The following is a 22,360-nucleotide window of genomic DNA, read 5'->3' on the forward strand; positions in this document are numbered from 1 at the left end:
TCTATGTTTCAATTCATATCGAACTTATATATCTAGGAAGAAGAGAAGAACGGATAGATCATCGAACTTGGAAGAAAACGGAACAGGTGTCGTACGCAACATTCGGTGCGAAGTGCGCGTAATCATCGAGATTCAAAAGAATTAAATAATGGTTCTGATTTTGTCTGTGGAACAGTTGCGCACATATAAATACAACAAATTGACACGGTCTTTTGTCTTTCCTTTTTAAGTCGTTTCTAAGAGACATAGTATACCGCGCACACCGACATATACATTTTGTTTCATTTTTAATACGTTTATTTTTTATACGTTTTTTTCGTCCGCTTCTCTCGGAAAATCTCTATCTGTCAGTGCACAGAAATGAGACATTGATTATACTAATTACTCATTTACCGTGTGTGTGTGTCTTCATCAAGGGAATGTCAATGTTCGTAATGACAACGGTCGTGTATATTTCGATCAAGGTGAACGAATATTAAAAGTAGAGCGAAACCAACAGAACAAGTAATGATTTTGCTACAAAGAGAAAAATGAGAAAAGTATAGGATTCGCTTAAGTTTATCATCTCATCTTATCCTTGGTGCGTATACGAAGATCAAAGTGTTATATCGAAGAGGATCGGGAATAAACTCCGCTGTGATCACTCTGAACATTCGTTGTGATAACGAATTGTTATGAAACAATTTAAAATTGGTAATGGCGAAAGAAAAATCTTTTCGTGTTTGTTGCAACTTGTAATAGTTGTGTTTTCTTTGCCGAGTGTTTCGTGATTTGTGCTTCGATCAAATTGGTTTTGTTCCAGTCGAAAAGAACATTTACATTCTCGCGTATATATCTTCACTTAGAAACATTATCGTTGGTGAATTTACTTATTGCTTTGTACATATATATATAAGCGTTGAGAATGAATGGATGTTCGGCTTAAAAAGAAGAAGAAGAAGAACTTGCATGCGAACAACTAACCGAACATTAAGTGATCTTCGTCGGGAGTGCCGTGGGTACGTGAATTTTTAAAATCGCGTATTTTTCTTCGTTCCGTTCTTTATCTCTGCCGTTCTCTCTTTCTTTTTCTTCTGTTTCTTCTTCTTCTTCTGCTTCTTCTATTTCTTTTCTTCTTCTTTTCTTTCTCCTTTCCCTTTTATACTTCCTCGCCATTGACATTGCCGTTAAAAATATCCATTCACTCCCATATCTTTCATATTCCTTTCATTCTCTGCGATTGTTCGATCATGAGAGAAGCTGTAGTACTTGCCACATGTTTATTGGGTATCGTGTTTGCTGGAAGTCCTAGACTACCCAGGACCTCTGCCGATGAACGTAATACCCGTAACGTTAGTAACAATGGAGGCAACGTCACTGGGAACACGATACCGATACCTAGCCGCAATTCTCAACGAAATAGGTAAGTTGGCATAAAAAACAATAAAGTATATTAATTAACATTGTTTTTTTTTTTTTTTTTTTTTTTTGTAAAGATCAGAAGTTGAGAATAGAGTAAGATGATAGGCATTGTATCACTTAAGTTCATTCGATAGATTGATCGATGATAAATATTCGAGAAGACTAATTTCTTTTTCTTGTTTAATTTTGCGAATAGCATATAGTGTATAACATATGTGTGTGCGTGCGTGCGTGCGTGCGTGTGTGTGTGTGTGCGCGCGCGCGCGCTCGCGCTCGCGCTCGCGCTCGCGCGTGTGTGTACATATTCACTTAATCGTAGTTGACCAACGGACAATCTGTCCGTACAGCTTTCCTGTGTTTCTTGTGTGGTGAAAAGTTAAAAAATCGAATAATTCTTCTGGAATTTGTTATTCTGAAACAAGTACAATTTAATTGTGATTCGCTCGTTTGTGTAGCAAATTTGTACCACTTAATATTAGGAATATGAAAACGAGTTATTTGTTTAGAACGAATGTGGTAATAAAAATAACGCCGATTCAAATAAAATTGGTTTGAGTTTAATGCTTTGATCCGACGACTTTAATCGTAAGAAATTGAACCAAGAATTTCCGTTATTGTACTGAAACAGGTTTATACTCGCCTTTTTCTTTCGCTTTCTCTTTCCATCCTCTCAATTCGTGCAGCGTGTAGCAGCATACATCTACAATCTGCAGTATACAGCTATAAATCCCTCGTCGTCGTGTTGTCTCGCCTTGTGTTGTCGTTCTATTGGGGTTCATGCTAGACTTTCCCTTATGTAACTTCGCAGAACAACGCGAAAGGTGTTTGATTCTTAATAATAGTAGCGGAATTGCTAAAGAATATTTTGTCACTTATGTAATAGAATTTTATGAATTTTATCGGATCGTTGATTGTAAACCTTGTTTTCTTTCTAGAAATTACATACTGGTTGCCTTCTCATCTCGCTTTCCACTTACGTGCCTATTACATATTAGCCAAACTATCTTTTCTTTTATTTATTTACCATTTCATTTATCGCTAAGAACTTGTCAACAATAACGAGTCTGTTAATTCTTGTATTTGATACACCTTCTTCTAACGACACTGCACAAACCACAACTAATAATTAATTAATCGTCTAATTAAACTGGTAGGCAGAAGCTACACCGAGATTATCTCCGTTGTCTAGAAAATTGTTTTGTTTTAGCATCTACAAGGTTTTATTTTTCAAAAACAAATCTTTAATCTTGATTAACTTGAATAAGTTGATCAGTTTGGTTTTTGTGTAGCTTAAATAACTTTTGGCGCGTAAGATCAATACAATTTCGACAATCACACCCAAATTGCATAATATAATACAATATTTAAAATAGTATGAACAGTCAACGAGAAAAACTCAACAACTCCCTTCGCGCGCGCATCATTCTCTTTTTCATGCGTAAGATTTACATGTGTATGTATGTACGAGTATAAGATGACAAATACGAAAAACCATATATTCTCTCTAATGTATGTGGTAATGTATTGGCTGGCATATACACTAGTGTTTTCTTTCTAGTCCATTTGAATTAATATTTTTTCAGGAACAAATTGATAGTAAAAATATTTTTGCATATTATATAAAGCGACTTTGAAACAATTTTCCCCCGATGCTTTATAAAAGAAATACCGATTAAACGAAAGAAACACAACCTTTTTTCACATATCGTTTTATACCTTATACGCTATTTGTTGTACATGAAAAAGTTTCAGTAGAACTTTTCAAGTTAATAAAATTATCTGTAAAATGAGACTCGCTGCGTTACGATAAGCCCAATTTTTATATTGTAAATTAGTAAAATGTGCGAAAAAGTACATTTTTCATAAATCATTTATAACTAGTTAAAGTTGTCGTGCAGTATCAAGGCTCTGTAAGATAAGTAAATACTATAGTTATGTCGAAATAGAGTACCAAATTTGTCCATCCGTAGTAGCATATGTGTCAGTGTATTTTCTGTTTATGAACAAGAGTCTTGGGTGAGTTTAAAGGTTCCATGCACAATTGCGTATTCGAGGTATTGCGAGGTTGCAAGAAAAACACCTGTCATGTCATAACTTATGACTCAAATAATTGATATTATTTTACGAAATAGAACAATTGTTATTATTTTATGTAAGTGTTGCCGACCTCCTCGTGGCGACTGGTTTTTAAAGAAGCTAAGCTCAATACATTGATGATATTCATCTTTAATTGAATTGTAAGACAGACGGACATTTCTTAGAACCTTCCATGTGCAGTTGGGCTACGGAGTTGTATCCCGGCCTCGGCCCACCTTCCTTCGTATACATCATATGGTATACACAATAAACAGAGAATAAGCGTCAGGTTTCGGTCAGGTCACTCTATCTGGTCGCTGGAAACTAATACGAACGCATACGCTGCCGCGAACGTACAATTATTACAGGCAGTACTACTCACTGTAATGGTATCGATAGTTTTTTGCTCGGAATATCTTGGAAATTATGGCCGACAGACTCTTGCATGTATAGGAAAAAGTTGTTCAAAATGTTGAGTCTTTACAAGAAAATTAAACATATTCAAAAATCACTTAAATCTAGTTTTCTAGAACTGTAAGTTTTTAACAGTTTCACTGTAAACATTTTATTTGTAAGCCTGCATCGCAATGTCTTCATGATTATCCATCTTAAGCGATCGATACCAATCGGAAAGTAGGTATATCAATGTCAGACTCTATCAAAAATAAACATAATATGTAAATAGATTGCAACGCGAAAAAAGACGAGAGACAAATTCATTACAAGTTTGATGATACCTTCGCAACATTCCTATATGTACGTTTACGCTTACTTACCTTTATGCATAACAACTTTATCGATATTAGTTCTTAATAAATATTGCTTCTGTTGCCCGAAGTATAACACGAAGGTTGCAGAACGACGTAATAGGAAATTCGTAAATGTCAGGATACATGGACGGGTATACATATATGTATACACGTGTTACATCTACTACCATTAGTCGTTCCGCTAGAATCATCATGGTATTCGTCTCGTAATTTGTTACCTTTCTTTTTCAATCTTACGGAAGTTATCAGTTGTGGAATGTCGTCCGTTGTAAGCGCTCGTTGTAATTCCGCTTCCACCTTTCAATAGTCGTTGTTAGTTTTTGTTCGTTGGTTTCGCTGCGGAGTACTTTTACACTAGGGTAATTTCGATAATATTCATGCCCATTTTCGTTATAAGCTGGTTAAAAATGTGGATCAAGTAAAACAATTATACAGTTATAGCTTAATGAATTAAATTAAAACATGCGTTCTATCATGTATGTTTATATCGTAACCTTTCTTTCTCTCTTTTTTTGCAACGTCATGGACCTTATATGATACAATTGTATTTGAAAGAATAACGGCATTTTCTGTTTTCTATGAATCGAAGGACCGATATCTATAATAATTACGCTTATGGTATCAATTATTCTTATTGAGACTTATTTAAGAGGAGCATTCGTGAAAGAACAAAGTCTTATAATTATTTAAGGTAACCTTATATAACGATGTCGGCATAATAATCGAAACAACAGAAATATCAGGGATTAACATTACGCGATACGTTTGAGATGATAGAATTTTATAATAGACAACTTCATTTACGTATAGATAAGGTATAAAATCTTAATCTGACAATTTGATAATTAGAAGGAAAGTAAAGGGAACGATTTTTGGCTTAGGAACACGAGATCTGTTTATTATTATAATTTTTATAATCATACGTACATACTATACTTGTCGATGAATCGGCAATAGCTGCAACGAAGTAGAAATTAATACAATAAAATGACGTTTTAAATTTCATTCTTCGGTTAGAATCGTTCAAGTATATGTGAAGAAATCAGTGAGAAGCAAATCTCGTCAGCACCAAATACGTACTTGTATAAATATTTGTTTCTCATTCAGCCAATCGTAACTACGACAGTAGACATAGTCGATCATCGATCGCATTTAAGCAATACTAACCTCAGCTGCCTATACATTTGATCGAATTGCCAACCATTTTTCAAACAATCAGTCGACGATACGTCGAGCATGTCGCACTGCAGCAGCAGTATCGTCGTGTTTGTTAAGGTCTCTCGATCAAAAATTTTACATAAAGTTCATCGCTGCTTCTAACAACTGGGTTTGATAGATGTGACCTTTGAGAATACTTTGTTTTATTGCACCTCGATGAATCTGACATTAATGATTGTGATATCGTAATTCTAAAGAATTAAAAGAGAGAACTCAACTTTTTATATTGTAGAAATAAAATAACTTTGCCCGAAAGAAGCTGATAACTATCATAAAGTATTTTTATTATCGGAAACGATAAAGTAAACATAAGTTAACTTCACAAACTTTGTTGTGGCGCTTGCAACTGTGCATAGGAATGTATAAAAATATAGCAGATTGTCCTCTGTTCATTCTATTATATTCTTATGATTATGAAAGGTTTCGTCTCATCATATCAAATCAGTTAAATAGGATTTAAAAAGTATTCCTGACTAATAATTCTTATTAATCACTTGTCATTAATTGTTTTAATTCATTTTTACGTAGGAATAATTTCATTATAGCACGTAGGACTATCAAACTTGCAACGAGCGGCCGTTTCAATTACAAGGCTACAGGGTCTCGGCCGATTGCTCTTATGTGCAATGTATAATTTTAATAATAATCGTAGATGTTCGTCAATTTGAAGAAAAAAAGGAACAACATTTCGATTTATCCGTATTTTAAGCACAGGTGTACAACGTCAACGTAAACTGTAATTTACATGACAATATTTAGAAGAAATATTAGCGAAAAAGTAACAGATTCTAATATATTATTTAAACAATTCACTATTTCAGTCGCCAAGAATATGTTAGCGTTCATCCGGAGTATTCATCCACCAGTGAACTGGTGTAAATACTCTGCGTTTTTCGTTGTTCACTTTCACTGTGGAGGAATCATCTATCCAGCGATCCTCCAATGCGAAACAGTACAAGTTTGGCTTTATCTATGCGAGAGCCATAAACTCGCATACATACGTATAGGTAATATCATCATGCCCGGTACATAAAGCTGCCAGCAACCTAACCGATACCAAGATAAAAGGTAGCAAAGGTATTTTTTCGAATATGTACATATCTCGAAAGCTACAGCCGAGCAGGGCCCCAAACATACGTAGGAAAAAGTTGTTCAAAAACCACGATCCTGACAATAATATATTTGAAAATCATTGAAACTGGTAAACATAGATCCCCTCGTTCGAATAATTAATAATTATGATATTCTCCTACTCTCCTTACAAGCTATATTTATCGTATCTGTATATTTAGTAAAAGCGAGTAAGCAAATATTTGCGAGTCATTTTCTTTCTGTATATATTTTACTATAATTCTACATTCTATAATCATCGCATGTTACATACTATATTTATATTATAATATTATTATTATAAATTACATTTTTATTCGACGAATAAAACCAGAGTAAACCAGAGAATACACGCACGAATACGAATACGAATATCGCGTGTGCGTTACGAAAAGAGAATAAATGATAAAATTTACGAAAATATGTTGTAATTCTTAATAATGTATATGTATGTTAATTATTTAAGTATGTTGATTATCGTTCAGTAGTCGTGTACATGTGGTAAAAGTAATGATAACAATGCCGTTATATTTTACACGGATACAAATTCTACAAATTTAGGCATTACACTATAAAGCTTACAGATTTGTAAGATTCGAAAGGACCGTAATAACCATGGAGAGTACGACTGTTGACCTACCTATGGATTGCGTAAAATTACAGTTTACATCGTAACGAGAGAAAGGATACATCTGTGCAAGTTGTTTCAGATTCAGCTTTATCTTAGATCCGATACTATTTTATATAAGATAGAGCAACATTTTCCTCATCTATAGCAATGATGTATCGATTATCAATATCGTTTAATTTATTTAAAGAAGATGAATTAATTTTGTAGCTTTTTGTAGCAACTAATATTAATCAAATTTGATAATTTGTTCATATTTTGAAATTTCTATTAATCGTCGAGATAGTTAAGATGTAGCGAATCAATGGACGAACATTCTTACTTTTGTATTACTCGAGTGAAATGAAAATTTCTTAATTGAAATTAAAACGAATTTCATTCTTTGATCGTAATACTTTTCGGTACTTTCTTTTTTCAGAGAGCAATACCTCTTTAACGTTTTCGAGGTTATAGTTTCGACTTTGGAATCAAAATTACAGCGCATTGAAAATTTGGACAAAGCGGTGGAACACTTGATGAGAAGAGTGGAAGCTTTGGATTCACGCGTGAATGATAATATCGATAAAACCGATGCAGTTATTACAAAGCTACGAACATTAGATCTAAAACTTTTCAATTCTCATCAAATTGAATTTTCTTCAACTGAATCTGCATACTCGACAAGAAGGAGCGATGATAAAAACGACAGTGAAATCAGAAGCGGTACGTATGTATGTATGTACATAAAATGCTGATACGTAAAAACAGAAATTCGTTAACAGACGTATCTATAGAAGAAGAAAAGAAAAAAAAAAAGAAAAAAATATTGGACTGATCGAATCGGTTAGAACAAACATGGATCGCAACTACAAATTGTCGTTTGAATTGTATTACATTTACAGTCGGTTTTCTTTTATCTATATCGTTTACTTAACAATCGTATTTACGTGTATTTTATAGGTATGCATACATATACCTACATATGTACACACGTATACAAGCCTGCTTTCCCTGTATTTCCCCCCTCCCCTCCCCCCGCCCCGCCCTTTTTCGTTTTCTTCGTCTTTTTTCCATACTTTTATCTTTTTGCTGATGCTTCTTCTTCTTTTCTTTCTACGTTTGCTATTCGCTGTTCAACTTTATCGTATAAATTGGCATTTATTTGGCAAAACAGGTTCGAAATTACAAGCAATCCATCAGAAGCGAGAAAATCCATCAACATCCGATGTCACTCTTGGTGAAAAATTATTGTCACTTGATCAAAAAGTATCGGATATAGATAATAAATTGATCGATTTGAAACATCAATTGGATAATAACTTGTTACAAAATGACGACATAAATGCCGAAGCCAGCGAAAAAAAGCCAGTCAGTATGAGCGTAATCGAAATCACTAAAGCGATGAGTAACGAAGTAATAAATCACATTACGATCGAGATAGAAAATTTAAGGCAAGCGACCAACAATATGGACAGAAAGTTACAGTTTCACGTAAACTTGGTTTCCGATCGTTTGGGAACTATTTACAACATGATGAGTGACGTGCACGATGCGATATTAGTGAGAGGAAGTACGAACGGTCGACCGGCGTTCAACGTTACAACAACAACAACAACAACTACCGAGCCGCCACCACCAAGGCAGAGTAAAATCGATCGACTCGTCGAACAAATATATCCAATGTTGACTGTATCGGAGAAAATGGACGAAGTCTGGAACGTCGTGGTAAGCTGAGAAGATGTGGCACAATTGTTAATTTCACTGTTTACCGGCCGTGTTAATCACGTTGTATGACCGCATGCACTTGTCCACTTGACGGCATTCCATATAGATAGGTATGTATACTTTTTTCGACAGGTTGGCACGAAAAGTTCCGTGGACGATCTCTTGCCAAAATCCGATGAATTACTTACACAAACGCAAAGACAAGAAAGAGCGATCAGTGAAATTCATGCGGATTTAAGATCGAAAACGAATAAGATTATCGAAAATTTAGAAGGAGTGGAGAATAGACTTCGAAAGCAGGAGGACGATGTAGCCAGCCTTGCTCAGCGTCCAATACCTGCGGAATTGCTGCTGGATCCCACGATCGATCGCCTTGTCGAATACGACTCCAATAGGTTAGTTTTCCTTCTTTGATATTTTATTCGTTTGCTTTTATTATCATACACCATGTTACGAAATAATATAGAAACCGAAGGCATTTACGACGTTGTCAGTTCCATTCCATTTTTCGAGAAACAATCTTTTCTCTCTAATAATAACAGACAATGTACATACGTATCTCTATCTTTATCTGTTTGCTTTGTTCCGTTCGATGAAAAGAAATCTTTCGTTTCGTGTAATGTGAAAGAATCGTATTTCGAGTTGATTGCATCTGTTGTTAGTAAATATTCAAATATATTATTATACATAGGTATATGATGCGTGAAAGAACGGTGTAAAAGAATATTAGTAAATAAATAAATAAATAAATAAATAAATAAATAAATAAATAGATAAATAAATAAATGTAGAAAGTGTAGCAACAATATACTACGTTCAACTAACGAGACACCATTATTACATTGCTATGTAATCAATATGTTTCATGTAGAACGAATTTCTTTCGATTCACAGATACGTTGGACTCTCTGATGACATTGCAGTTGAAACAACCGTTTCACCGGTCAATCCGACTACCATCGTTTCGTCTGTGTCGATGTCCATGTCTTCCTCGACCTCGTCGAACGCCGTATCGATCAATAATTTCATTAATTCAAGCAATATAGCTGGTTCCACTAATTTCTCCAACTCGACAGCCAGTCCTTCGATAGGCCCGCCATTATCCCCGAGTTCGCAGCGATCATCGTCTAAAAATCGTGGTGTTATATTTCCAAGTGTCAAAAACAAACCAAGTCCAGCAAATTCGACCTTTACCACCGATGCATTCCTTAATTACAAAGATGTTAAGGTAATAAACAACAAAAACATTCTCAACCCGTACCAATTAACGTCACTGGTAATCGGCACCGTTCAAACGAATTAGAAACAGTCTTTATATAGTATTTTATATCTTTCTCATTTCTTCTTTGGTTTTTAACCAACCAAAGTGGAATAATCGATATACTGCATAACTTTTATGCAAACATACTTTTTTCTTTCTTCCTCTCTCTTTTCTATAGTTTAGTTACCTTGTAAGACCCTGTAAGCGAATAAGCAAACGAACACGATGAAACGGAAGAAGAAGAGAGAGAGAGAGAGAGAGAGAGAGAGAGAGAGAGTAAACGTAACACAACGCTGCTGTATTTCTATGTGAAGAATGTGTAGACAAGGGGAGGCCCGATTACTACGGAAGAGGAGGGATTGTGTAGGCAGGGGGAAGGGGGGAGGGGTCGGGGAGAGAATCCTAAACATATGCATTTTATCGTGCATAAACATACACAGTATAGTTAAATCACTTATAGAATACACGACATGCCCCCACGTATATGCCCACCTTCTTTCACGTACATATCGTATGTGCTATAACACAAAGAAATGTTTAGATTTGAAAAATTTATTACCTAATACATCGATTAACATTCTGAATGTTTCGTTTAGACGGTCATTTTAAAGTTGCTCGTAATTACTCGTCTCGTCAAACTGTAAATAACACACAAAGTCGAATACGGCTCGTAAAAAGTCTCTGTCGGTGAAATTTTGATTAATCCTTCCTTTATGGGAATTTTGAAAATCTATACCATATTTCCAGAAGAAATAAAAGGAAAGAAAGAAAAGTAGTTTTTATATGTATCATATAACAATATTTGTAGGAAGAGAGAAAACTACTAATCTATGTACGTAATATGTAACAGAGTGAAAAATCTACGCAAGAAAAAGAAAGCGTTATTCCATATTATCAATGCTTACAATACACGATAATACATGTACATATTGTTTAACGTTACAGGGCTATTCATGTGTTGATTTGTTAAATGCTGGCATGAGAGATAGCGGTGTCTATTATCTTCAAATTCGTGGAACAACCTATTGGTTTCTCAAGGTTTATTGCGAGCAGGATATCGCCGAAGGAGGTTGGACGGTAAAACAGAGATTCGTCCAAATACTATAATATGTATATACGCGTGTGCATCATGCATCGAGATAGAACCGGTGTGATAGAACGGGTTTCTTTCCAAAAAAATATATTTCGCAATGTAGAATCAATGTAGAATCAATGTAGAATCGATAGCTTATACTATTAGGTCGTTACAGAAAAAGAATAACTGTGCGTACAATAAACAACCGCGTTCGTTGGTAAAAGATATTTAATCTTCCTACTTCTTTTATCTCATAATTCGAAAAAGAATTTCCACTTTTCCCTAGGTTATTCAAAGAAGAGACGATTTCGGCGAGCCAAGAGAAAATTTCAATCGTGATTGGGCTGATTATAAAAACGGTTTCGGTGATCCTGCCCGAGAGTTTTGGCTTGGCAACGAAAACATATACATGTTAACTAACAACGAAGATTACATGCTTCGGGTGGAACTCGAAGATTTCGAAGGTAACAAAAGGTAAGAAATATCAAAATTACAATTGTAACTGATTTTGGATGCAAAGTTCGGACGCTTTAATGTCTGTGTAGAATAGATCGGAGAGGATTTCAAAGACGATTTTCTCTATACATTTAAGATATAGAACGTTTCGGAACATTCGTATACCCGTGCGCAGACAAAAATTATATATGTATGTACTTTCGTTTAGGTACGCACAGTACTCTCACTTCAAAATCTATTCAGAAGGAGAATATTATAAATTGGAGATTGACGGTTACGACGGAAATGCCGGTGACTCATTAAACGATCCATGGTACGGTTCGAACAATAGTCCGTTTTCCACGTACAACAGGTAACACGTTATTTCTTCATTAGAATGTTAGAATGCATGAAATGACAATTTCGGTTATGTGAAAGCATAGAGCAAAAAGCAATGAAGAACGGATAATATCGGATAGATTAATCGTAATAAGAGTCAACTATTCGTTCGAGACGATATTTCATTTCACACAGGGACAACGATAGGTCATCGTTGAACTGCGCTTCCATGCTAAAAGGCGGATGGTGGTGGAAATCGTGTGGACGAGGATTAAACGGTCTTTATTTGAACGATCCTCAGGATTTAACCGCTCGACAAGGTATGATTGCTTACAAAATAATGTCGTCACGTACAACCAGCCATTCGTGTTTCGTATTATCCGTTTAACGACAAAAGACAATTCTTCCTTTCTGTTATTTAATAAAAGGCATCGTATGGTTCCGTTGGAGAGGTTGGGATTATACTTTGAAACGTGCCACGATGATGATTAAACCAAAAGGACCAACAACAGCAATGATATAGACGATTATAACGATATAACAACAACAACAACAACAACAACAACAATAGAAAAATGTTTTCTAGAAGACGCTACGTCCGTAATGCTCGGTACGATAACGGATGGCGTCGTTTATCAGTTACCAAATATACATATACACGTGTAAGGATGTTTGGAAATGTCGAATGAGAAAATAATCTTTTACCGATTATCTGTTCTCCATTTTTTTTATTAAATACATTTTTGTTTCTTACTTGCTTCGACCCCGTTCTAATCAATAATTGAAAACGTACAAAACGATTCGTGTAAATTTTCCTTAAACTGAAGAAATTAAAAATATATGCGCATTATATATGTATATGTGAAGAATGGGCGATATAAAGTACGAACTCCCTATGATCATGTGTTTTATTCTATTTCATATATATGTAGTATCGTGGAAAAAAAGTCTGTGGCGGCATTTGATAACAAATACCATCATTCGACACTAACTAGTGTCGGACGACGGCAGCGCAGTGGTTTTAGTGCCTTAGGTTACGAACGTTCGGAACCCGGGTTCGAATCCCGGCGACCGGAGTCCGATTTTTCTTCCACGATACAAAAGTGAGAAGACCGTACCCAGCTGTACCCAGCAACGACATCTACAGCCTTAAGTATTCCGATATTACATATATATATCTGTATAACATGTATTCGATTTATATATATATTGTAACATTTCTTTAGTTTATATCCATATTTTATATGGATAGAATTTCAAATATGAATTACAATTCACCCTTTTCTTTCCCCTCAACAGCTGGATCTAAAAAAATATCGAACGTTTGCAAGATATTAAAATATTATCGAATCAGTCGGTATTGGTATTATTATCATCATCATCATCATCATCATCACGTTTTAGCGTTGCTCGCTCGTTAAATTTTAGTCCTAACCAAACACCGATCCCTCTTGCGGTTAATCATCTATATATACATATATATGAAATACAAGCAACTCGTAATTTAAAATAAAAATATAAAAACAAAATTCAATTTTCTACCGTAATATTTTTCATTTATATTGTTATAATATTATATCGTATTACGTTACATTATGTTATAGACCAAGATTTTAATTTACAAATCCTGCTAATTTTTTAAAAAAAATTTTCCAATGGATATTATTTATTTATTTCTTTATACTTAACGAGGCTAATGATGATGATAAAATATTCATTGTTTCTACAATTTATGCTGTTTATGAAGTTATATGTTCTCTTAAACCACGCAATGTTCCCATTGGTACCTACAAAAAAAGAAAGGAAAAAAGAAAAATTATTATGTAACTAATAATAATAAGATGAAATTCACATTCACTTATATTCTATTTTAACTATCTATCTATCTATTTATCTATCTATGTTATAAAATACTTTCTCTCAAGTTGTTGTACCTGATGATAATTCGTTACGGTAATTGTGTAACTAAATTTGCCAAGCAATTACAGAAATATATGTCGGAGATGAAAGAACACCGGAGCCTTTGGAATTTTGGATAATCCCGCAATATTGTAACCTAGAGTCTACTATAGCTGTAATTGAACAATTGTAGTTATTCAATCCGATTGTAATTGTTCGAGAGTTGTGATAATGAGCTTGGGCTCGAGGCGACAGTCAGTCGCCGAACGTAGCCGCGGTCACGGGATGAACGCTTTGTCTAACAAAGGCATGGAGTAATTCTATAGCTCTCCTTAAAAAGGAAATAGTTGTAACACTCGACAGTAAACGTTCCAACGGTCTCTGTCCCGTAACTCGCCACATGCAGACCCTATTCTTCGAGTAAGATGATTGCCAGATGTCGATGCGTCTCCGCAGTACATGTTCGGCTAGCCCGAGGGCCCGTTATAAATCTTAAGGTTTAGTTAACTAAAGTCCTTCAAACAGACAAACAGTCTTTGTCTCAACTACGGGAAGATAGGGGCGACATATTTTTCAACGAGCGGCGTCTCCCACTAGCAACTTTCCCTCGAGGGCGGCTAGCATCTTTTTCTAACCACCGATATGGAGATTGACCAATTAGCAGCAACGCCAATTTCCCTTACTTTCTGAACGAAGGCTTTTCTCGACAAATCCGATGATCTCGTGTCCTTAGACACAGCCCATTATAGTTTTCCTCTGTGGCATGATCGGGACGGGAAAGACATTCTCGCTCGCGATCTCATTGATGAAAGGAGTAACTCTTTACGATCAGTGAATATTGCGCGTCCGACTTAGATTTTGTGAGTACGTTCATCTATCATCCCGTCGACCGCGGATTCGTTATTGAACCTAGGATCATTGTCATTAGTTTCTCGAGTACCTAACTACCGCGGTTACTTGTCCGGTTCTATAATAATCGTATTTGCACTAGTCAATGTCTTCTCTATTGCATAACGACAACGTGTAACCCAAACGAAGATTCGTTTCACGCCCCTAATCCTAATTCTAATGTAAACCCGACATATAATATACGATATTAGAGATGTTTAAGTACTATTATTTTGCCACGTCTGTAAGAAACTTTTTTTACTTACTTACCTTGCATAGTATCATAAAGAATCATAAGAGATCCCTCTCTGGCATCGAGAGCCTTACAACGATATTATCATCATCTTTCATATTATTTTCATTTTTATCACCATCATCATTATCAGCAAGAAGATGATGCCTTGGAGTATGGCGGAAGAATATTCTCTGCAACGCTTTCTAAATTAAATATTTTGTACGCGCACCATGGTAAGGACTTACTCTGTTGTTGTTACAAAACCAACATAACCACGACATTCAAGGTAACTAATCAACTAACTATTCTTTCACCGGCAAATCCAACAGTCATCTATCAAAGTTCCTCGTGGTAGATCATACTCTAAGGTACATTGTTCTATCGTTTGGCAAATTATTATTATTATTATTATTATTATTATTATTATTATTATTATTATTATTATTATTATTATTATTAGGTATGGATACTTGGCAAAATTTAAAATTGCACGAATCGAGTCGTCTTTGGAAAACCATCGAAGGAACCCAAGCGAAGCTTTCTTTTCTTCGAGTTGTTGCATTTTGGATCGACATTCTGGAATTTTTAAATTATTCTTTCTTAAATCTACCTATGTTATCTGTTAGTAAATTTTATTGATATTTAAAAAAATTTATAATAATAATAATAAATGTAGTAGTTGTTATATATATTTTATTTGGGTTTGAAATACCTGCTTCCTCCTCCTACCATTCTGAGTGAATCTTCCCAAGGTATTCTTTTTCAAGAGCGTGCGCGTTCTTCGATTGTAACCAATTTCCCAAGGATTTAGAAAATCTAGCTTTGTATAAAAGTGAATATGAAATAATAATGATAATAGGTTGAAATGAATTGTCCAAGTATATAACATAACAACAACAACAAGAACAATAACAATAATAGAAATAATAATAATAATAGAAAATTTATTTGTAAAAAGAGACAAACTTTTGGGACATAACCTCACAATTCAGTATTCAGATTGGCTTTCACAATCTCATGTTCAATTTTGGGAGAGAACACAAGATCTTATTTTCTTGCAACCGCAAGATCGCATTGTTTCCATTCTTTAATAAGTAACAAAGAATGTAGCTAAATATTTATTTCGAACTATATTCATATGTACACACGTATGCATATTATAGGCACATAGTACGTGAAAGACGGTGAACTAGAGGACTATGTCGATGCGATTGCGTATGAAGGGCAATACGTTGATTGGCTCTTCTATACGTATTAAGTTTATTCGAAATTACCAGAATAGTTTACTATCGACTACGGGCTTGTCACGTAATTTTTAGGGTTGGTTGGTGAAAATAAAATATAGTTGAGTCGTAACACAACTATTAACTTTGTTTTAATCAACCTTTATTATGAATTCAGCAATCACAATGTAACACGCACTGAATTAACATAAATCACAATTCACTCCAACCACGTTATGTAAGACTTAGTTACAACAATACATTAAGTACGCGACTTATAAGGGTAGAGACCGATATAGATATGTTGACTATTCTAAGGTCTATTCTATAAGTGAAGTTTTACTGACGATACTGTGTCTGAGGAAAGCTAGGGGTGGGTGTGTCTAAGGACACGGGACTATCGGATTTGTTGATGACAATTTTGGTTAAGGAAGTGAGGGCAGTAGACACCGTCTCCGATTGGATAATAAGGCGGTTGGTGGACCAGGAAGGGTTTTAGCCGCCCTCGCGAGAAAGTTGCTAACGGAACATACCAGATGCGAAGAAAACCAACTTTCTAAGCTAACACGTGGAAGACAATAAACGCAAAGGGAAATCTAAGACAGGAAATACTCGCTTGGTTCGAAGGACCTTAACCATGAAAATGCCAAGGCCCCTGGTGGGCACTTAAGACTATTGAGGGTGCGCATCAAGGATATGCAGACATCTGGGTGCCATCCTGTCCGTGGTGTGTGGTCTGGTCTCTGATGTGAATTGACGTTACAAGGTAGTCGATCTGAACTACAAACATAGTTCATAATCGACACATTGTCCCCGGTGACTATACAGCTCTTCGTTTATAATAATATTTTTCTAATAAACTTTTCAATTGATAATCATTCTACAATCTTCTTTTGACAGAAGAATTATCGACACGAAATGCGTTCTGGATCACTGCGAACAGATATGAAACATGTAGATTAACGTGTAATATAATAAATTACGCTTAACAGAATATTTCATTAAGTTTCGTAAAAATAAGAGTTAAAAACTTTAAATAAGTGCTTGACTAAATCGGCAAGTTTAATAATTCTTTTCGACTTTAGAAATTAATATTCGTTTAATTAATATTAATGGGAACTTGCACTAAATAGAGCATTCGATTAAAAATTTAAAAAGAAAAATTCAATTAAAAAAGAATTGAAAATATTTAATTTACTTCGTTCGCGGAGAGACGCGGTCGCGAGGAAAAATTCGTCAGCGAGAGGCGTAGATTCTCTCTACGACTCGGTTAATCCACGCCGCGAAATAGTCGTTCCCCTGTTTCGGTTAAGATAACAGAGGTGGTTAAATGAATAGAACACAGCATAGTAAGTTATATATCACCGTTTATTCTAACAACTTATAACGAAGACAGTTACGCTGGTGCGCATGTACGAGATGAGTGAGTGACTGATCTACGGGTGTGTATACCCGGTCAAAGGATGTTGACTGTTCGAAGGATGTAAAATCAGTACCGTCTTGGGAGACGATGCTGTGTCGGAGGAAAGCTAAGGATGGGTGTGTCCAGCGCACGGGACCATCGGATTTGTTGGTGACGATTTTAGTTAAGAGAGTGAGGGAAATAGGCTTCGTTGTTAATTGGTTAAACGAAGGATCTTAACCGCCCTCGAGAGAAAGTGGTTAGTGGGAGGAAAGTTGCATCATACCTGAGAAAAACTAACTTTCCCTTGTCAAGCTGTAGTAGACAATGGTCTTTAGAAATGCTTCGGAAACAGACGTTTGTTTGGTTTGAAGGACCTCGACTAGGAAATTCCTGAGATTTATGGAAGGTACTTGAGACTATTGAAGGTACGCAGTGAGTATCCGAAGAGTATCCGAGTATTTGGTTGCCATCTTGCCCGCGGTGTGTGGCCTGGGCTAGGTAGAGTGTTACGCGACGTAACATACTCCCCCCGTTGAGAGGGTACCGATCAAAAGTTCTGTAAAGGTAAAGTTAATTGGAGCTGCCGCCCAACTCCATGTTGATTGTTGATGGCCCGTATTCTGCTGGATCGGCTTGGCTCGATGGTAGGACGAACTGCGTGGCACCTCGATCGAAGATGCTCCTTGCCGTGCGAACAACAGCCGTCCGGATGATGCTGTCGTCCCCAGGGTGAACTTGGCGATGAGGCCGAAGGGCCGTTGCTTGGATGGCACGTTGTCTCCCTTGTAGTCTAGATCGCCGTCTTCCTCGTCGATGCCGAGCGATTTCCAGGTGAAATTCACGACCCAGGAAGTGTCGTCGATCTTGCTTCTGGAAGTGTCGATAAACACTCCATCCCAGGAAGTATCGTTGAAGGGAACGTCGGTGGTGCTTGGTGAAGATTTGTGAAGGATGAAAAGAGAGAGAGAGTGCGCGTTTCGTCCCGGGACTACCGGTGGACTCGTCAGTAAGGCTATGCCCGGTAGTCCCTGCCTTAGACGTAGAGGGAGTCTCGCTAGGTGCGGTATTTGTATCAATCGCTCGTATATTCGACCGCTAGCGAGTTAGACAGACAGACTCGTTGTCGTCGTAGCCCTCTAGTGTTGGCGGTTGGTACCAGCGGATCGCCCGGGAGGTGTTGCGCCGCGTTGATGCCTCGTCCTGTCAGCATCCTGTTGATACCGATCCGCCACAGATTCATCAAGCGCGGTGCGGAGTTTTGAGGTTGATTGGGAGGCTGGACTCCCCCCGATGACCCGCTCGAATCGCATTCTCTTAGTGATGATCCTCGGTGGAGAATGACCGTTGGACGTCGTGACTGTGACTTGCCTTGGTGTTGGAGAGTATGTTGGCGTTTTTGGAGCCACGGGTGACTCCAGTGGGATGTTTGTGCTACGCGACTTGTTCGGTACGGCGCTTTGTGAACTCAGTAGAGAATCGTTGGGATCAGATAGAATGTTCTGTAGATTACCGATACCATTTGAGTGATTAGTCATGGTATTAATAATGCGGAAATTATTCTGAGTAGGGCCAATTGCAGGCGTAGCACATCTCTGAGGTGGCGAAGGAGGAGTCTTCACGTTACGTCTCGGAATGTGACTGTCCGATGCAATGTTTTTAATCTCGGGTGGTGCAGATGACGTGATGTAAGAGAGATGATTGGACGTCGATACGTTGTGTTGGACGTCCATCGTGGAAGTATTGCCCGAAGAAACACTGCCCCTGGATGGTTTGATCACAGTGGATTTCGAAGCCTTTGTAGTAGGTTTCGACTCGATGTTGACCTTGCTGTCCTGGATGGGACTCAACCCGTTACTATCTAGGTTGTCAACTACGGTCAAAGAGTCATGAACGTTCTTCAAGGTGGTTTGTGTCCTTGGGTAGGACGGTAGAGATAATGTGGACGCGAACTTAGTTGTCCTCAAGTCGCGTGTAGGTGATGAGCTGCGGGTGTCATGCAATGAGTTGCGCGTGACTCGCGACGAGGTCGGCGTTCTAGTCGATGCGATCTTCTCCGTCGGCGGAGTTTGAATAGCGTTGCTTGTTTTATTTAAGTCATTGTTACTTCCCTTATCCGTGGGCCCTTGTGGCAATGACGAAGGTGGCGTCTTCGCATTATGTCCAGGAAAATGATTCTCCGGTAATTTACGCGAAGCAGTCTCGCGACCGGCAACTGATTCGTCGTTTGTCGATTGTGACGTCGTAGTTAGTCGTATGTGGCTTAACTGGGAAATAGGCTTCGTTGTTAATTGGTTAAACGAAGGGTCTTAACCGCCCTCGAGAGAAAGTGGTTAGTGGGAGGAAAGTTGCATCATACCTGAGAAAAACTAACTTTCCCTTGTCAAGCTGTAGTAGACAATGGTCTTTAGAAATGCTTCGGAAACAGACGTTTGTTTGGTTTGAAGGACCTCGACTAGGAAATTCCTGAGATTTATGGAAGGTACTTGAGACTATTGAGGGTACGCAGTGAGTATCCGAAGAGTATCCGAGTATCTGGTTGCCATCTTGCCCGCGGTGTGTGGCCTGGGCTAGGTAGAGTGTTACACGACGTAACACACTCGTATTTAAGCAATATGCAACACTAATAGCAAAAGATCCCAAATCTACTAATATTTAATATTAAACATGTCAGAGAGGGGTCAGTAGTAGGATTGTGGGCGTTTGATAAATCTTTATTAGAACTGGCCATCGTTGTGGTATAACAAAGGTACGGTTTGCTGAGACAAGTATGGATAGTACAGGCTTGATAATCAACCGTGGCGGTTGGACACTCGCGATACTAGTGATATTGGTCTTACGTTCAATAACGAATCCGCGGTCAACGGGATGATAGATCTACTTGCTCACTACACTAACTCAAACGTGTAACACTCACGGACTGTAAGGCGTTACTCCTCGTCGATGAGATCGCAAAAAAGAGCGAATCTCTGTCCCGATGATGCCACAGAGGAAAACTATGATAGGGTGTGTCTAAGGACGCGAGATCATCGGCTTCGTCGAGGACAGTTTTCGTTCAGAAAGTAAGGGAAATTGGCGTTGCTGCTAATTGGTCAATCTCCATATCGGTGGTTAGAAAAAGATGCTAGCCGCCCTCAAGGGAAAGTTGCTAGTGGGAGACGCCGTTCGTTGAAAAATAGGTCTCCTCTATCTTCTCGTAGTTGGGACTAAGACTGTTTGTTTGAAGGACTCTAGTTAGCTGAATCTTAAGATTTATAACGGGCCCTCAGGCTAGCTGAACATGTACTGCGGAGACGCATCGACATCTAGCAATCATCTTACTCGAAGAATAGGGTCTGCATGTGGCGAGTTACGGGACAGAGACCGTTGGAACGTTTACTGTCGAGTGTTACAACTATTTCCTTTTTAAGGAGAGCTATAGAATTACTCCATGCCTTTGTTAGATAAAGCGTTCATCCCGTGACCGCGGCTACGTTCGGCGACTGGCAGTCGCCCCGAGCCCAAGTTTATTATCACAAATCGCAAATAAGTACAATTGGGTAGAATGACGGCAAATCGTTTAATTACAACTGAAGAATTAAAAAGGCACCTGACTTTTAAATAAGCATTAAATAAGAATTTTAAATATCGCAAACAGTGGTGTAGGTGTTATTCAAGAAAAAGGAACATTTTAGTTTTCAATTAGCATGAGTAAATGAACGAATATCGATAATATAATATAATGCTTAATATGAATTTTATCTGTCTGATTATTTAATACCTTAACTTATTTCACAGTAACGTCATCGATTGCCGTTAGGCTTTTTTTCCCTTTTTGTTCAAATTAAGTGGTGGTCGAAAACTAGTATTAAAGAAGTGTGAATTTAGTCTTAGTTTGCAGAAACTATTAAAATGATAAAAATAGATATCGTATTAAATCGTTAAATATGCCAATTTACGATAAAAATTAAGAAATCGTTCAATTTGATTTTATTATAATGGAAAAACCGTCTCCTGCTATGTCAAAAAATCGTTACCGTTTGATTAACAAACCGGCATCTTGTCAAGGTATATAAGGAACACGGAAGTCGCGCGCGAGCTCTTTTGTGCCTGAAATTCCGGAGAGTGAGCATCGAAGAAGAATTTAAATATAAGGTAAATAAAAAAAAATATAGAATAACAACATTGCAACTAGCAATTTACAACGTCTAAACCATTAATTTACAACACTTAAGCTATTAATTTATAACATTTAAGCTATTAATTTACAACATCCAAGCTACTAATTTACAATATTTGAACTATTAATTTATATCATTTAAGCTATTAATTTACAACATCCAAGCTACTAATTTACAATATTTGAACTATTAATTTATATCATTTAAGCTATTAATTTACAACATCTAAGACATTAATTTACAACATTTAAACTGCTATTTTATACATTTATGCCATTAATTTATAACATTTAAGCTATTAATTTTTAACGTCTAGGCCATTAATTTGTAACTTTTAAACTATTAATTTATAACATTTGAACTATTAATTTATATCATTTAAGCCATTAATTTACAACATTTAAACTGTTATTCTATACATTTAAGCCACTAATTTATAACATTTAAGGAATTATTTTATAACGTCAAAACTATTAATTTATAACATTTATGCTACTGATTTATAACATTTAAGCTATTAATTTATAATATTTATG

The 22,360-nt window shown here is 36.7% G+C and overlaps 1 protein-coding gene across 1 annotated transcript; it reads left to right on the forward strand.

The window, feature by feature from the left end:
• Positions 1–1,212: 1,212 nt before the first annotated feature.
• LOC126873283 (angiopoietin-2) lies at positions 1,213–12,916 on the forward strand. The gene is made up of 10 exons (XM_050634005.1): positions 1,213–1,402; positions 7,622–7,905; positions 8,357–8,907; positions 9,040–9,302; positions 9,802–10,135; positions 11,114–11,245; positions 11,530–11,717; positions 11,908–12,051; positions 12,213–12,337; positions 12,446–12,916. The coding sequence occupies exons 1-10, from the start codon at positions 1,230–1,232 to the stop codon at positions 12,538–12,540; spliced, it is 2,289 nt and encodes a 762-aa protein (XP_050489962.1). The 5' UTR covers positions 1,213–1,229; the 3' UTR covers positions 12,541–12,916.
• The last annotated feature ends 9,444 nt before the right edge of the window (positions 12,917–22,360 follow it).

Source organism: Bombus huntii, chromosome 2 (assembly GCF_024542735.1).
Source record: "Bombus huntii isolate Logan2020A chromosome 2, iyBomHunt1.1, whole genome shotgun sequence".
In the NCBI taxonomy this organism is placed as follows: Eukaryota; Metazoa; Arthropoda; class Insecta; order Hymenoptera; family Apidae; genus Bombus; species Bombus huntii.

Bases quoted from the DNA above. Each gene is read 5' to 3' on its own strand.
- LOC126873283 (XM_050634005.1), top strand. From the start codon at position 1,230: ATGAGAGAAGCTGTAGTACTTGCCACATGTTTATTGGGTATCGTGTTT. The intron at 1,403-7,621 runs GTAAGTTGGCAT...TTCTTTTTTCAG, and splicing joins CGCAATTCTCAACGAAATAG to AGAGCAATACCTCTTTAACG. The intron at 12,052-12,212 runs GTAACACGTTAT...CATTTCACACAG, and splicing joins CCGTTTTCCACGTACAACAG to GGACAACGATAGGTCATCGT.